The sequence below is a fragment of the Diadema setosum genome, chromosome 4 (genome assembly GCF_964275005.1).
Source record: "Diadema setosum chromosome 4, eeDiaSeto1, whole genome shotgun sequence".
Taxonomy (NCBI): domain Eukaryota; kingdom Metazoa; phylum Echinodermata; class Echinoidea; order Diadematoida; family Diadematidae; genus Diadema; species Diadema setosum.
The window spans coordinates 45074120-45092346 of NC_092688.1; the positions used below are offsets into that span (position 1 = coordinate 45074120).

Sequence of the window (18227 nt, forward strand, 5' to 3'; positions counted from 1 at the left end):
TGAGCGGCAATGATATGATTCTTCAAAATGATAGAGCGGACACATCGTCTCTGTCTCTGAATTGTGAGAAGTAAAGAAAGTCCTCTTTGACTTTTTTTCATTGGTTCTGATTAGATTTATTCCTTATTGACAAAAGTGACTTCACGCTTTTGCGCGATGCGTTATTGAATCACCCATTCTCGTGTTTGACATCCCGTGCAGTGTTACCGACGGCTGGGCGCTTCACTGACGGCCAGGAGCCTTGAAGCGGGGACATCAAGGACTCGTGCACCGCCACGGAATCGACCATGTCGGGGACGACAACCATGGGCAGCTCAGGCGAAGTGAATATTTGGAAATTATCACGTTTTTAAGACTGCCGCTTTCTAGTAAAGGCATTCGGCTGACCAATCTCGTCTTCACAATTATTGTGTGTTTTGTTCTTGTGCAGTCGGGACGAGGACTAAATCAAACTATGTCCACGTTTTACACTGTGTGCGAGATTAGCATTGCGGTCATGTCCGTGTTGGGCAACGGTCTGGTGCTATACGTCTACGCCAGCAACCAGAGGCTGCATTCTGTCACCAACTACTTCATCGTGTCGCTGGCCATCGCTGATCTCTTCGTAGGGTTGTTCGGAGTGCCGTTCGCCATCCTGACGTCGGAGGGACTTCCCCGCGACTTCATCGGCTGCGTCATCATGCTGAACTTTCTTCTCTGGCTCTGCGGAGCCTCCACGTTTAGCCTCATCGGAGTGTCGCTCGACCGCTACGTCGCCATCTCCTACCCGCTGCGCTACAACGTCTTCATCACCCCTCTCCGAGCCCTGGTCGCCATCGTCGTGTGCTGGATTATGGCGGCCATCGTCGGGTTCCTACCCGTGGTCGGATGGCACCGCGGGCGGCCGGAAACACCCGCCTGCGTATTCATCGAAATCATCGACATGAACTACATGCTTTTCAATGCCATCATGGTCATTTACATCCCCCTCGTCGTCATGATTGTCATCTACGTCTTCATCTTCCGTGCCGTTAGAAAACAGGTGAGGTCATGTTTTCAAGTCATGCACGCTCTTATACACACACACCCGATTTCATTTTCCACTATATTATGTTTCAACGGTTTACTCTCGCAAGCCAACTGCGCGAATGTCTCTCCTCCCCCCCCCCCCCCCCCCCCCCTCCCGGCCTGGCATTATCAATAATTATGCTTGTTCAAAAAGACGAGGTGTTTGTTATGTTATGTATACACATACAAACACCTTCCATTGTAATGCATTGACGCAAAGACACTTCGACACGTCGATCCTTTAAAAACACCCTTGAATGTTCCCAGAAAGGGAATACAATACATGATTAACCATTTCAGTTATTTCAATTATTATCATTTAATTAACTCCTACGCAAGACCATGGCAACTTGAAGTTTTGCAAACTGACTCGAGGAAAAAAAAGGGTTAACTGTGTCCAGGCATGACGTATGATCGCTTTCATGACTTTTCTTGTCATTTTCTTGGGGGAGGGGGGTTATTTTCTTTCGTTGCATAGCCACCTACAAGAGGACGACAATGAAGCAGAGCTGAAAGGAAAGATGATAAAGTTTCCTTTCTCTGGAATAACTTCAAATATGTAGGTCGACAGAAATGTAACATGATTACTGAATGCTGAAAGAACAGGAAAATATGAGTTACACTGTAACTGAAGACGAATCGTAACAGTAAAACATGACGAGGAAAACGTAAAATGTTAATTTACTATTCATATCGTCTTATGATAATAACGTCATAATTTCCACATAACTACCGATTATCCATCCTCTCTTGACTCATTAGCCCAACCACAGAAAAGTTATTTGTGGGATGACTTTAATAACGCAGGTTTCACAATCCACGTTTCAATGTGTGTAATGAGGTAAACGCTGCCGCATTTTTATTGCTGCGATTATGCTGTGAAAACACCAAAGCACGTTTACCTATAGACAATCAATAGTCCATGGGGTGCTTGCAAAACACGTCCCTTCGCCCACGCGCCGCCCCTATATAAAACGTAATGACGAAACAAAAGGGGTAGCATTCGATCATGAATTATTCATTACCCTTACAAACCTAATACATTTTGCATGCACTAGATTATGATTGTGATATTTTCCCACAATATTGTTCAAAGCAATTATCAATTGATACTGGCAGTGCACACAGCATTATTATCTGCGTTTTGTTCAGCACATGAAACTTTGCACGATATTGCAGGAAACTGATTTCACGTGTGATACTGTACTCTAGAATGAATACAAAATAGTTATTTCCCCATATTGTTTTTGCTGCACTACTGGGCAGTAAGGAGGGGGGGCGCTCATGGAGTCAGCTAAAGTTGAAACACGGAGTTTTGGTTGGCTGATAAAGAATAGGTCCGTCTGTCGTTGAACCAGTGACGTTTCGTCTTTATTGATTGTGACGTCATACGACTGAAGAAATAAAAGGCATTCTTACTTGATGAAATTGTTCTACTTAAACGCCATTGGGAGGTAGAAAAGGTTATATCATCTCAATATAGAAACACAGAAGTCTCCGTTTACAGCTTTCACCATAGCAAACATTTTTGTCCCCATGAACCCAAATTTTGCTGAGCGCGAGTCCATGTGTCTTTAGCAACAACCATATCTCGACTTTCACAAAGCGTCCGCTATGGCTGACTCGGAAGGTCAGATTTTACGATATTATCAGCGTAGATTCAGGACCGACATTATTTCTGTTAATAATGTATAGCAAGCTAAAATTTATGACAATTTTATTATCGAACCATCAAACAAAGTGCATTGTGTGGATATAGGAACAATAATTATGTTCCTTCAGCACGCAAACCCCGATAAAATTGCAAACCCCTGTGACAGATGGGGTAACCTTCGAAAAAAATGTGAATATCGAAGTTTATTTAACATTACATAACATCAGCCCGAAAGTAGAGGATCATTCCGGAATAGTTAAACGTTTATCTGAAAAGAGAAAGTTTTTAAACACAGCAGTGAACGTTTGATCAAAATCGGATAAAACTCAGGGGAGTCACGAAATCTTTGAAGTTTCGCTTATTTCAAAAACATCATCACATCACAATTTACCTTTGATCGCGTACAAAGAAAAAAAAATGGCGGAAATATTTGATATTTGTGCTGAAAGTGAAAGTATAGAACATGATGATATTCCTGTTGGACATATTATTTTGAACCAAAATCTGGACATTATTTATTTTGTCTATAAAGGCAAGTTGTAAGGCGATGACACCATTAACTCACTCATTTCCTCATTCATAATGTATTGACTGTTCAAGAACTATTGTGTAAAAACAAGCAAAACTTCAGGATGTCGTAACTTTGATAACTTTTTTTTTCGATTTTGATCTTATTTTCACTGCTGTGCTTATTGAATATAAACCTTTTCTTTTCTGAATAACTTTTGACGGGTAAATGATTGCTCTTTAAAGTCTAACATTGTTACGAAACATAATGCTATTCAACTGCTACACGGGATTTGTTTCGTGATACATGTCGTTGTACTGTTTGAATTTGAATTGGCATATTGTATTCCAATGACCAATCTTCAAGTATGACTGCATCTAAACTCCAAAACTCTTTTCTTTCAAACCATGCTAATCCGATGACTGTCTTTCATATCGTTTCTGTGGTAATTGGTGGAAATAAACTGGGGCGAATTATATAGTACTGGAAAGCTCATAGTCTTGACAATTTGAAAATAACAGGAAAATCACAAATGAATAATTGGCAGGAGTATCAGGTATTCGTGGTGACGGTTCTCAACTATAAAGCAAAGTTTTCAGCGAGGTGTCTCAACTGCCTGAATTCATATAAAAGGAAGGGAAGGAAGGTTAAGGCAGAGTAAGGCAGATGAGCGTTCCCTCACTTTGAATATATTCCATTTGAGAATCCACGGATTTGAAGTGTTTCACTCCTTGCGGGATATCCAGAGAAAAGGGGGGGGGGGGAGGTGACTTTCCTGACATTTCAGCGTGCAAGTCGCCCCCCGTATCGGTTCTTATCAATGTGTGTCAAGCGACGAGAAACACGATCACGGATGACACTCATCGCCCACGGGATTATTGGTCCCGGAGCGGTTTACGGGAATTGACGAGATGGGATATGACGACTGTTTGCAGACTCCGGGAATATAAGGAAACATTACTAGGTCGCATGTTGATTAATCTGCCCTAGAATTTCAAATCGATCGATTCCCCTCTTTAGGTGTGAATCATATAGGGAGCCATGAGCTTTGAAGGACCGCCGTTACAGATTGTCGAATCAAGTTTCGCCGAGATTGCGGGAATGGAAATTTAGAATTGAGAGGTGCAAAGATTTTTCTTCACCCGCCACGCGCTCTCTCCCTCTTTCACACATACGCACACACACACACACACACACACACACACATACACATACACACGTACACACACACACACACACACACTCCCCCTCTCTCTCTCATTCCTCCCGTTTCTGTTTCCCTCGCTTTCTCTCTTTCCTCTAAAATCCATCCTGATACCATGGACAACAGGACTGTCACACTTTTGTCGGATATCCGCGCTTTTTCTGCAAGTAAAGATGTGGAGTGCAGAACCTGCTGAGTATAGTAACATGACAGAGTATTCACCGCCTACACATCAAGACACAAACAAACAACACAAACAAAATCTGTGGGGTGAGGAATACACACACACACACACACACAACCCACGTGGGAGAAAGCGAAATGACTCATTGGGGAATGATTGCTGCTGGCTTAGAGTAGTCAGTGACTGATCGTTTGGCGGGAATATCGTCAAAAGTTTTTGCGTGACGTCGAGTTTCGTCATGCCCCGCTCACCCATCCGTCTCCTTGGAGAGCAATAAACCTCGATCGTCTCCTTAAGTCTCTCTCTCCCTCTCTCTCTCTCTACTCCATGGATGTGCTACTCGTATGTTATGACCTGATTCATGTACACCTGAGGATTAGACGACCGCCTTCTCGAGTCAGAAAGAGGAAACATCCAACAGTGAGGGTTTTCTGTCTTTCTCAGCAGAAACATGAACATTTAGTTGTCAGTCTGACTAGATAGCAGTAAGACATTTAAAAGAAAAGCAGCTTCCGCATGCTTTGTATAAATACACCTTTACAAAGTTGGTAGAGTAGTCCGGAAAAAGCGCGTCGGAGCATTTCATTCTTGGGCGTCTGCGAGGGCGCTTTGGGTGAAATCTTCGCTCTCGAGTGTTTCGTCCGGTTTGCCTGCAGGCGCCGGCGGAATAATTTGAGAGCGATCTTGGCGAGCAGGCACCAATTTCGAACTTGTGAATGGGGTCGCGAGGTTTTACTTCGCAAATTCTACCAATGGTCGCCACACCAAAACAACCAACAGATAGCTAGTGACCGCGCCGGTGAGGACGTGGCGTATACAGTTTAACTTGTTACTTACGAGAGAGAGAGAGAGAAAAAAAAAAACCTTCTTCTTCAAGTGACGTTGACTAACAAGACTAATGTCAAGCTAAGAGAACAATGAGAGTGTCATTTCAATGAGAAAAATATAATGGATTTATTAAATTTGAAAGTTTCGATGCTTTCTCAATCACATTGAATTATAGGAGGTGATAACTTCATTGTCTTGTTGATTCCTATAGGTATGTGCCTAAAATATTACAATACATTTAGTTTTTGTGTTTTTTGTGTGTATCGACATCGAAAAATAAGCGATTGCATCTCGGCCCTCATCAAATGGTAATATTGAAGCTGAGTCATTATAAAATTCTCAGATAACCCAACTATAGGAACGGTGAACAACCTACACACACAAACCCACCCACTTACAAAGAAAACAAACATTGTAAAAAAAAAAAAAAAAAAGACGCAACATTTTACGTCCATTTAAATATCATCCGGCATTTCCCTTGGGCCATTTATGACACCCGCTAACTAGCTAAGTGTAGATTCGTTATTATGCAAGCCATGCGTTATTATCTGGCATGACTCCTTTTTTTATTAAGGTCAGCCTGAACACGGAATGAAGTTGTCACCTTAAAGACCTCTCCATTAACGCACCTTCTTTTTCACGCGCTGCAGGCGGATCAAATACGTAGCAAATCCCAAATGTCGGCAGGTAAAGTGACAGATCCAGGGCGCAGGGCGCCGTCAGTGATGGGCAGCCGACACGTGCACTGCTATTTGCACAGATTTCACGATTGTTGCCGGCGTCAACACACACATGATGACTAGCGAGATGGACTGAGCCCTCTCGCCGGTGCTGATTCATTCCTGAGTATAGGGTTTTTGTGTCTGCAGAGAGACAAGTTATATAGAACATGCCGCAACGCTGCTAGCATTAACCGGAATATGGCTATTATGAAGACGAAGTAGCGTCATTGCATTAATGCTGTTGTTGTCACTGGTACCGTAGTAATAAAAGAAATACTCGAATCCTAACTACCTGTGTGAGTAGTAATGATCCTAATAAGAAGTAGCAGTAGTAGTAGTAGTAGTAGCAGTAGCAGCAGCAGGAGTAGTATCAGCAGTAGAAGTGGTAGTAGTAGTAGTAGTAGTAGTAGTAGTAGTAGTAGTAGTAGTAGTGGTAGTCGTTGTTGTTGTATAGTAAGTAAAAGTAGTAGTAGTAGAAGTAGTAGCAGTAGAAGTAGTAGTAGTAGTAGTAGTAGTAGTAGTAGTAATAGTAGTAGTAGTAGTAGTAGTAATAGAAGTAGTTTCAGTGTATGGAAGTTGCCGTCATCAACAAGTAGTACTTGTTGTTTTCATCTTCATGTAACTTGGACAAAGCATAAGAAGTTATGGAATTATTAAGTGCACAAATGTTGCCAAAAGAGTGTGCTATTGGCAACCCCATGCGCAACTTGGATGAGATGATGACGTCTCCAATCCCCAACTCTGTTAATTTTATATACAAAATACGATAAACGAAAACAGAGCATTGGTCATTAATTTTACAACAATATCTGTAGATCCAACTTCTTCCCCCGAAGTCTTGAAAATTGTTATTCCATATTTTTGTCCCCGCCGAACGAGTTCGAGCAGGGGACTATGAAACGGGCTCCGTACGTGTGTGTGTCCGTGTGTCCGTGTGTCCGTGTGTCCGTCCGTGTGTCCGTCCGTGTGCCCGTGTGTCCGTCCGTGCGTCCGTGTGTGATCAAAATGTTCAAAATGCTACTCCTTCGCCATTTCTAACCCGATTTTGATTCTGTTTGCTTTATATGATAGCACTACATGAGAGCTTTGAAACTTGTATACAGAATTTCAGTTGTGACCTTTGACCTTGACCTTTGACCTATATTGTACATTTTGCTTCAAAATGCTACTCCTTCGCCATTTCTAACCCGATTTTGATTCCGTTTGCTTTATATGATGGCACTAGGTGAGGGCTTCAAAACTTCTACGCAGAATTTTGACCTTTGACTTCTTTGACCTTTGACCTTGATTTTTGACCTATATTGTACATTGCCTACAAAATGCTACTCCTTCGCCATTTCTAACCCGATTTCGATTCCGTTTGCTTTATGTGATGGCACTAGGTGAGGGCTTCAAAACTTCTACGCAGAATTTTGACCTTTGACTTCTTTGACCTTTGACCTTGATTTTTGACCTATATTGTACATTTTGCTACAAAATGCTACTCCTTCGCCATTTGTAACCCGATTTCAATTCCGTTTGCTTTAAGTGATGGCACTAGGTGAGGGCTTCAAAACTTCTACACAGAATTTTGACCTTTGACTTCTTTGACCTTTGACCTTGATTTTTGACCTGTATTGTACATTTTGCTACCAAATGCTACTCCTTCGCCATTTGTAACCCGATTTCGATTCTGTTTCCTTTATGTGATGGCACTAGGTGAGGGCTTCAAAACTTCTACACAGAATTTTGACCTTTGACTTCTTTGACCTTTGACCTTGATTTTTTTACCTATATTGTACATTGGCTACAAAATGCTACTCCTTCGCCATTTCTAACCCGATTTCGATTCCGTTTGCTTTATGTGATGGCACTAGGTGAGGGCTTCAAAACTTCTACATAGAATTTTGACCTTTGACTTCTTTGACCTTTGACCTTGATCTTTTTACCTATATTGTACATTTTGCTACTAAATGCTACTTCCGGCGGGGACATATATTACGCACCGCGTCATTTCTACTTTTCCTTGTTAAAGGAAGAATTTGAGTGAAGACTCGTATGGGGGTCTGCGCAAAATTTGTGAGGCTATCGTTAAAGTAGCCACTTCATCTGATTTGCATAAGTGTGTTCTTTCGACCGTAGCACTGTTACGTGTTTTCATCCATTAACGTTCTTATCTTACATTCGATTTTGATGAAGCTTCTACTTCGCTTGATTTTACTCCTTTTATGGCAGCCAATCTCAACATCGAATGAAATGCACACTGAGATTAGAAAGATGTCCCAGTTCGCCATTCTTGTATAATTTGCATCTCCAGTGCGTGTTTAGGCCGCGTATCGTTGATAACACTCTGTTTCCCTATTCTTTATGCCAAAGTCATCTTTGCCACTTGTAGCCGCATGAATCCTTCCCAGCACCCCTAGCATTTCCGCTCTCAAACCATCACAGAGGCGACCCTAATTACGATATCGTCAGTCACTGCCCGAAGCAACTGCCGATGTCATTGTTTTTCTTCCTCCTCCCCCTCATCTTCCTCCTCTTTTTCTTCCCATCCATCTCCTTCTTCTTCTTAATCTTCTTCCTTCTCCTCGGCTCTCGGTGATGTCGGGCGAAGCAACGGCGGCCGTAGCGGCTGGTTATTTATCGACAAATCACGTCCGTGTTAGTCTCTCTTAGTGATGGCCGAACGGGGCAGTATAAAATGATTCATTATCTATCGACGAGGCCGCGGACATAAGGAAAAGGATGGCGAGGCAAAGCTAAGCGACTCGTCAGCTGGTTGGGTTGAGGCTGAGGGGATTCATTTTGTCCCCTCGCAGATGATGCATCGCTCGCCGCTCGCAATTTTGTGGCGAGACGAGGCGCTCCTCTCCGCGAAAGATCCTGGGAAGATTGTTATTCGCGATAATTATACAGCTTCTTGAGAGTGATGTTTATCGTCTGCAACGTTACCCGTGAAGTCGGCTAGTCCTCCCTTCTCGCTGAGGTGCTCTTCATCTTCTTGTGTCAACAGAGATGAGAATAAGAGAAGGGGGACGTGAAGGTGTACAAAGGGGAAACAGGTCGTCTATTGAGATGAGTTGAGGACACCTGAAAACTGCACGGTGTATCTTTTCCTTAACCATTTTTTTTTTTTTTTTTTTAGATTTCGATCTCCAGTCCTGATGTGATTGATTACTCTCCAACAGCAGCATGTCCACAAATATACGTGTATGCGTAATCGATTTTCTCTTTCTCGGCTAACCTTAGGCCTGATTGGCCGAAGGGCGTGCCCCTGTGATGAAAGTCGCAAAGAGTCAGGTCCATGAAGTTAGAGAAAATATTCAGTTACAGCTCGTTATTCCGAAGGGCCGTTATTCCGAAGGCTCTTTATTCCTAAAATTCGTTATTCCGAAGGTTCACTGTTCCGAATTTCATTTTCGGATTAACCAATCTTCGGAATAACGAACCTTCGGAATAACGCCACAAATTTTTGGATTAACGAACCTCTAGGTATATGGAATTGCGTGTTTCGGATTAACGACCCTTCGGAATAATGACCCTTCGGAATAGCGAACCTTCGGAATAACGAACAGCACCCAAATATTCAATACCCTGTCAACTTAATGTTACTTATGATGGCATGCTGTTGACTCTTGAAACGAGGCAGTTTACTTGTCAAAGTTCCAAAACTCCAAAACGTCACTTAATGGCAGAACCGCACAAAGCTGGTGCGTTTTCAGATTTTTGTGGGATGTCTTGCATACCTTCCTTCACTCCTAAACTTACTGTTTTGTAGGTTGAGCAGACAACGAAAAGAAAAAAAAAAACACTTCACAAGTGATTTCGAGCGATCTATACATTTTCCATCTAACGTTTTCTACCTGTCGTAATTTGTACGTGTAAAGCAGAGCACACTGATTGGATTGGAAATCCACGTCGGACATCCATCGAACGACAGTTTACCCTTTTGTGAACCTGTATGACGAATCACACCTTGGCATTTTCAGGTGTAGTGCACCTGCGTTTCATCTCGCTCTGAAAACAATTTGTAAAACCGGCTAACGATTTTGTTTGATATATTCTAAACAATTTCATGATGGAAAACTCTTGAAGAGATGACAGCCTCAAAGTGAAATGCGATCTTGGGAGGTGGTATTTTGTTTTGATATGTAGGTCCTATTCTTTGTTTTTTCTGCAAATGGTTTTTATTTCGGCTGCCGAGAAATGCAATGCCGCAATATCTGATTGATTAATGTAGGTACACAGATTTGTTGATTCGAGGATGAGAGTTTCTCGGAAAACGAGTGATATGGGAGCATGCGTGTAAATGTGTGCTGTCTCCAAAATGATATGAGATGTAGCAGTGCCAAAATCACGGCAAACTACTCACTGGCGTCACCCCGAGAACACGCGCCAAGGATTTTTCTGTGGTCCCATGTAGGCGTGTATATTTTTCTGGCTGTCAACATACGTGCGTGAGAAGCGAGGTTTATTTGTTTTCTTCAAAAGTTTATCTTTCTTTTCTACTCCGTTTCTCTTCATTGTCTTGCTCTTCGTAATCTGGATTGTTATGCTCTGATATATGCCTGCAACCTCGATACTGAAAATCTTACACCGTTTCATATTTCATTTCTTTTCTATCGATTCGTCCCTCCATGTTCTCTTCAACTTTTCCCTTGCCATGATAATAAATTATGGGGTTCCAGGGCTCGACCTTAGCGGGAGCCCGGGGACCATTGGCTCCCCAGAATCGCTACGGGCTCCCCAGAAATGTATGAAAAAAGCCCGGCTGGCTCCTTAAGTTTTTTTGCCGTATAGCCTCACGTTGCAAGACAGAATCATAGTTTATGTACACACTCACAATATTGACGAGCGCGAGCGGCCACGGCGCGCGCAGCGAGCCCTGACGCTCGAAGTTATTATCCCTGCAATTGCAATATAGACTACACACTGTACATGTTTCATTTTCCAGCCGGCCCACGTTGCCCGCATGTGTGTGTGTCTGTGTGTACCCGACGTGTGTGTGTTCGTATCTTCTATTGTAGAATAGTGTGCGCACATGCAATTCGATGCTTGCGTACTGTGTACACCGAACGGAACTTCGCGCGCCTGAATCTCTGTCGCCTACGGACCCTGATGTCTACATCGATCGCCGTGGTATCCCCATGTATGGCCGGCTGGGGAGCGTGAGTATAGTAGCTAAGCTACACACTAGCCAGCTGCCACTATAAACAGTACCCTGTTTCGTTTTGAGTCGGGGTAGAAGCGCTCCGTTGTGCAATGTCTGCTTCTTTTTCTCTACTACGAAATGATTTTTAGAGTGTTGTGTGTGTGTTTTTTTGTAACGTTATTGCATCATTTTTCTGCAAGGAAGAGGTGAGTTTCTGTTCGTGTATTGATGTGCACTGCAGTATATGTGCAGGTGAAAAGCGTTCGAACTTTCCTTCCCGAGTATCGTGGAAACTCGATGTATTTCTAGGCCTATTGTTAAAGGAGATCTCATATAACAAAATACTTATAACAAACTATTTTCCGGTCAAAATGAATTAATTTCCTTTGTTTTGTATCGTTTATTGACGATCCCAAGGATCTCGTCGCAATACAGAGTTTCCAATGTGTACTAATTTTTGCGTAGCTTTCGGTGCTGCAAACTTTTGCTGGGGCCTAATGATCTATCTTTGGTAAACGTTTGGGGTTTTCTTCCTCAGATTTGATTTTGCCAGTGGCTCTTCATTGATCCATCCATCCAAGATCACTGTCTGTTACCGAATTCACGTCACCCAATTCAAAGTTTTATACATTCATTAAAAATCACTGTCATTCATGTAGTTTTCTTTGACCTTCATTCTCCTCTCATTTCGTATGCTTTTCGATTCAATTTTGTCATATACTTTTTGATCAATGAATACTCCATTTCCTCGCCTAGTCTATACCAATGTATAGAGATCAAGGCTTATAACATGTCAGCGCAGTCACTATTCAAATATATTAGAGGAACTTGATCTCACTTTGTGAAGATAACCATGGGTTGGTGACAGGAATTCAACTCATTGACTCTCTCTCTCTCTCCCGTTGACCCTTATTGTCCTGCGAGATTTTGAAATGCACCTAGACTTTGCAGGAGTCCTACTGAGTTCCCGCAGTCACAGCTCTTCCTGCCCTTATCATTCCCGAAATATTGCATAACAAATTTAGTCAAAACACCGGATGGTGCATAATATGTGTAGGAATGTTTATTTATTTTTATTTATTGCAAATCTTTATCCAGAGTAGCCTGATCAGCATAAAATATATAAACAACATAAAATGGACAAATACATTTGAAAACTTTATAAAGTAGTCACACACATCAAGTATTTAAATAATAATATCATACAATCATACACAGATTTAAGATAGACTAGCTGCCGGTCTTCCTCAGGGCTCTGTTTTCGTAAAAATCCATGGAACATGAACAACAACATGAACAACACCAACAACACCAACAATAAGAGGTAAATTTGTTTAAAAATAAAAAATATTTGTGGCAAATTAACAACGGGACACATGATACAGTTAAGTATAAAAATGAAGTGAACGTACATGTACAAATATCTGGAAATACGATAAAACAAAATAGATGAACGTAGAAACATTATATATATATATATATATATATATACATAAATATATACATAAATTTATACACACATAATATATATAAATAATTATATATATATATATACATGTATATACATATATCGTAAAAGGATATTGATGATCAGATGCTGCTGTTTCGAAATGTTATAACTGAAAACAGCAGCATCTGTAGTTCGACTCAAACTGTCCTACTTCCAGCGGTATAGCAATTATATCATAAAATGCGGGAGTGCTTGCACCACAGAATAATTCTACAACCCGTGAGTTTGAGGACGCAGGGTTATGACAAGTCCACAACAAATAATTGAGTTAGGCGACGTACCACCAGCTCGCGCGGGAGGGTTTTGAGTGCGTAAATGATATACTCCGATGACACCCCGAGTCAATATATTGGCCAAACAATGCATCCATCTTGGGGTTCTCCATAACCTCTATTTGCCGTCATCCCCCATCTATTTTGGTTCCCCCCCCCCCTCCTCATCTCCATTCGTATTTCCCTCCTCCTCGTATTCAGCAGCAGACTGAAATCTCCTCCACAATCTGCAACAAATTGGGTGCACCGGTCCTGTTTGCATTGATGTCGATATTAGATGGTCCGCGTAATCTGGAGAGCCTCAACAACAACCGAAGCCGAATGCAGAGACGAAGGCAGGGAGGAGAAGCCTAGAGAAACTAAACGAAACCAAACCAGAACAAAGAGGGAAAAAAGCTCGACACTGCTTGATGAAAAGATGCGACAGCAACAGATAACGGCGTGGTTCATTTAAAATGGCGACTACAAATTTGAAATCACATTGAGTGCGAGTGAACCTTGAACCGAAATGATGAATGACTCGTTAAGCCATTGAGGTAATCCATTTCAAGGCAAGTATGACATTCTCGATGTTTATCAATTATGTAAACAGAGGTGCAAATGAGAGAACCTTAATACCAGGATTGTGACGTGGCCAAAAAGAGAGGGATAGACTGAAAGAGGAGATATGGGGAGAGAAGGAGAGATGGAGCATAATTATACAGAAGAGAGACATGGGAAGCGAAAGATAGGAAAGTAAATACCACTAAAAACACTTTGTTGGCTGGTACCATTGTCTTGGAGACGAAACAATCTGTGACGCGCAATCGTGACAGAGACACCTAGAGTCGAAAGTTCCTTGGGGAAATAATATTATGGCTCAAAGATGATTGGCGGGTGTCACTGACAAGATTTGTATGCTCATGATTTGGTCAAAGGTTATCAGCTGTTTCTCATCAGCGCGGTTTAAAGGGAAATTCCTTTCTGTGGTCCAATTGGTTGTAGCAAGACGAGTATTACGTCACACAACCAGAACACTGAATGTTTCATTGAAATCGGATGCAAAATAACTAAATTAAAAACTCTGGACCGCTAACATGTAGTCACAAAACACTGCGGTGTCGATTTCAAGCACATTACATACATACGAAATTATAACTCTTTCATTGGTTTTACAATAAATTTCATTTTTTTTTTTTTTAGGGGGGGGGGGGGGTCAATAAGTCCCCGTCTTCAGAATCGCCATTGCTAAATCCTTGCAACTCCAGAAATATTTTATGTGAAGGATGCCATTTGTTCTAGTTGTATCACATCAACAGTGAACGAATGAGAATAAGGGAATTGTGCGGTCGTGACATCATTAATTCCTCGAAATTGTATCATTGAAAAATGACATCAATCCCGGTAAGCTTGAGATTTTGCCATTCATAACTTCATTTCTGGTCTAATTTTTGCCGAAACCTCCACTCTGTAGATTTAATTTCCAAACAACGAGTGGATTTTCACGTTTAGTAAAGCCAAGGAGGTATCACATATACCTCCTTGATATAACCTTTTCGACACATTTTAGGTCCACTGTCAAAGAAAACCAGCGAGCATTCACATGATTGATATCAACTTCAGAGGCCACATGTCGAGAAGTCGTGGTGGTGACGTGAAATGGGACCGAAAGTACATCACCGATACCAAGGAACTTGTGAAGCCCCTTTGCGCTCTTTCGTACACGGAAATATTGTACATAAATACGAGAAGAAAATGATAAGAAGAAAATAAAGGTGAAAAAAATGACCTAGGAGCAGTCAGAAAATACATTCATGACATCCATGACATTCATGACATTCATGACACCCTGCTTCACATGCATGAGAACCAGCCAGTAGGCTCTTCTGATGTTCTTGATCTTTTGTGGTTGTTCTTGATGTGCATGTAGTTCTTGTCCTTGCTTATGTAGCTCTTTATCTTGTTCTTGCGAATGGCGTTTTGAAATGCGCTATAGTGTCTGCACTAGAACGATAAGTAACGTAGAGCTCGAATTGAATAAAAATTGTGTCATTTCTCGTCAATATGAAACAGTATTTGATGTCTCCTTGGTCGGATTCTATCCCTCGGGGGATATTTTCTTCTCTCTTCTGCGCTCCTCTCATTCGTACACAATTTATCATGTATGACATATATGAAATCAATTTAGCCTGTTTTTGTGGCATTTGGAGGTACGAAAAATCGTCGTTATGGTGATGATTAGGTGAATAATTTGATTAATACGACTGGTGCAATTGTGATTGACAGTACAGAGAGTGATAATAAAACGGCAAGGTTGAGATCAACGTTCGGATTTTTTGATTGCTGGTGTTGCATTCGTAATTATATCATTGTTGCGTGTTAACATTATAATATCTGCTCAGCCCCCATGTGCTTCATAGCTGACTTTTTTTCCCCCGCTTTCACCAATCATCGAAAAAGAAAGATAATTGAAAGCAATTTGATCTTAAGCGCGATTCCAAACCAGATCGGAGCTGACTTAAATCCCTCGAGTGCATGTAAACGCGATTCCAAACCAGATCGGAGCTGACTTAAATCCGTCGAGTGCATGTAATGAGATGGACAGAAAGACGGAATTTTGATTTTCCCTCTCCTTTTCAGTCTCTTCCTGTCTTGCCTGTTATTCCTTTTTTGTGTTTCTTTATTTCTTAGGCAATCCACAGAAGTTTTGCTATGAGGAGACTGAGAAATACAAGTCCTGCTTTCAGCAGCTCCCTCCATTTCCAACAACTTTTTTTTTTTCGGCACAGTTACAAAATTCACAGCACGGAATTATTGTACTTCAATTCACATTTTTTTTTTTTAAATTACGTTGTTGCATTAATTTTGTGGGCTATATATAGGTAATACTTTATTGTAGGCCATTCGTATTTTAGTTAGAAATTGAAATAAACGAACAAGTGAATGAATGAATGAATGAATGTTTAAATGAATGAATGAATGAATGAAATTAAAACATAACATAACGAAGCTAATATTTTTGAACATTCTCGCCGCCTATAGTGGCGTTGGTTTCAACTAGATATTCATATTAGCTGACCAGTGGCGGATCCACGCAGAAGTACACCGGGTGCCCCCCCCCCCTTTTTTTTTTAAAACAAGAGAAATAAAAAAGAAAAAATGGGGTTGGGGTGGGGTGAGTGCCCCCTCCCCCTTTAATTTTGTGTAGGCACCCCCTTTTCACAAAATTCCTGGATCCGCCCCTGGCTGACGGCATTCAACTCACTGTTCTCATAAATAGGATTGAACACAAATTATGTCATAAAGACCAAATCTTAGGTCGATAGAAATTACAACCAGAACTCTTTCCCCCTAGATAGCATCATAATTATGTTTTGAAAAAGGGGGGATACAGCCTGTTTCTTATGAAAATTGGTGCCAGGCTGTGCCATTATCATCTCATCTATAATTGCAAATGTGACCGCTACAGTATCACTGTTTCTTTGACAACATGCATGTTAAACTTTTTATAGTTCTTAACCATCTTAAGTGAAACCGCCACATTTATTCACAGTTACTGGTTTTTTTTTTAATGATTACTACTCTTTTAGCGACGACAAGCCGTGGCGTCACTGTTGGTGATTGAAAATACGCAGAAATTCAGTCTGACCTATATACTTTCTTGTTCTATATATTTCTTGTTTGTAGGGTTGTGAGGTTGTCATGAATAAAATTGTTTCCAGGACCTCTGCATCGGATATCGTGGCAGCATGTATTTTGAGGGTTGTAGAGTTTTGTAGATTGATGTTGGTATAGTTACGTGCCCTGTTGGTGGTCGTCCCACTTCCGGTGTGTTGTATGGAGCGGAAAGACGATGGTCATTGGATTTCATCTCATTGATAATAATTTTTCCTCTTCCTTAAAGGTGTCGAGTAGTTTTCTCATGTCCAACTTCCGTTGAAATCTATGCATGTCTCTAGATTTGCAGCTACACATCAGGTCAGCATGGGTCATGATGGGTCATGGGTCATGATTCCATAATTTTATGTTAATCCCTGGTACCACACGCCCCCCCCCCAAAAAAAAAAAATACCATCGACATTTAGATATTCAATATTCAACACATTCATTGTAATATATTAAATAGTAATCACTCAGGTGTCAAGGTTGAATGGATTTTACCAGTTAGAACGAAAGTACTGTAAGCATGTGTGTGTGTGTGTGTGCGTGTGTGTGTGTGTGTGTGTGTGTGTGTGTTGTCAAAATGAAATTTGTAAAATTTTGCAATTAATTAGTTTGTATATTATTTTTCATATGAAAATGAAAAAAAAAAAGAAGAAAAGATTGACCAAAAAAAAAAAAATGTGTGTGTGCGTGTTTGTGGGGGCGGTGGGTGTAAGGTGAGAAAAATCTGTGCCACTCGCTAAAGTTTGATTTGAAGGTTTTATGTCATCAGATATGTTATTATAAACGTGAATGAAACATTAAGCATGTTAAGCTTAATAAAGAGGACAATATTGGTCGCTATACCTGCCTTCTTCATTCAGATGTAGTGAGTTTAACAAGCAACAACCAATCTCAGGAAATATAAGATTCGAAACACCACACAATGCCCAATATACAACTCATTTCCCTTACCTAGCAGATGCCTTAATACTAGTATGGCAGTGAAAAAAAACAAACCAAACGACTCAGCACATTGTCTTGTATCGCATCAGAGCCGTCACGACATGTTTTTATAATTAATGAGGGAAAAAAAAATATTGCGTGGAGCAAATTCCAATATCTGGAAGAATAATGAAAAAAGATAAACATGACAATCATACAAATGGAGTAGAAATCACAGAAATGAGAAAGAATAACGCAATATTGCTTCCAGCGACTTCCTACCCCCCCCCCCCCCCCCCCCGGGCCAGTTTAGAGTGTCGAATTGTTGAATGACAGACCAATGCAGGGAATTTATCATAGACGTGCGTCCGTTGAAGGGCTCGTTTCAATTTTGCAAATTAGGCTATATGGGCTAGGTACACCGGCGCGATTAGTTTGGCAGACGACTCTTCATGTAGCTGATTGGCGATGCAATCGCCCATTAACTCGTCCTGTCTGAAAACTACATTTCTTTGTTTTGATGCTGTATATACATTTTTAGTCATAATTTCTTTTTTCTATTCAATTTTAGTGCTTCAATTAAGCATTTTATTGTCCAACT

The 18227-nt window shown here is 41.1% G+C and overlaps 1 protein-coding gene across 1 annotated transcript in view; it reads left to right on the forward strand.

The window, feature by feature from the left end:
* The first annotated feature begins 454 nt into the window (after window positions 1–454).
* LOC140227333 (adenosine receptor A2b-like) overlaps window positions 455–18227 on the forward strand; it is a 105208-nt gene continuing 87435 nt past the window's right edge. Inside the window, exon 1 of the mRNA XM_072307750.1 lies at window positions 455–1021. Coding sequence (XP_072163851.1) covers window positions 455–1021 — 567 coding nt within the window. The remainder of the gene's footprint in view (window positions 1022–18227) is intronic.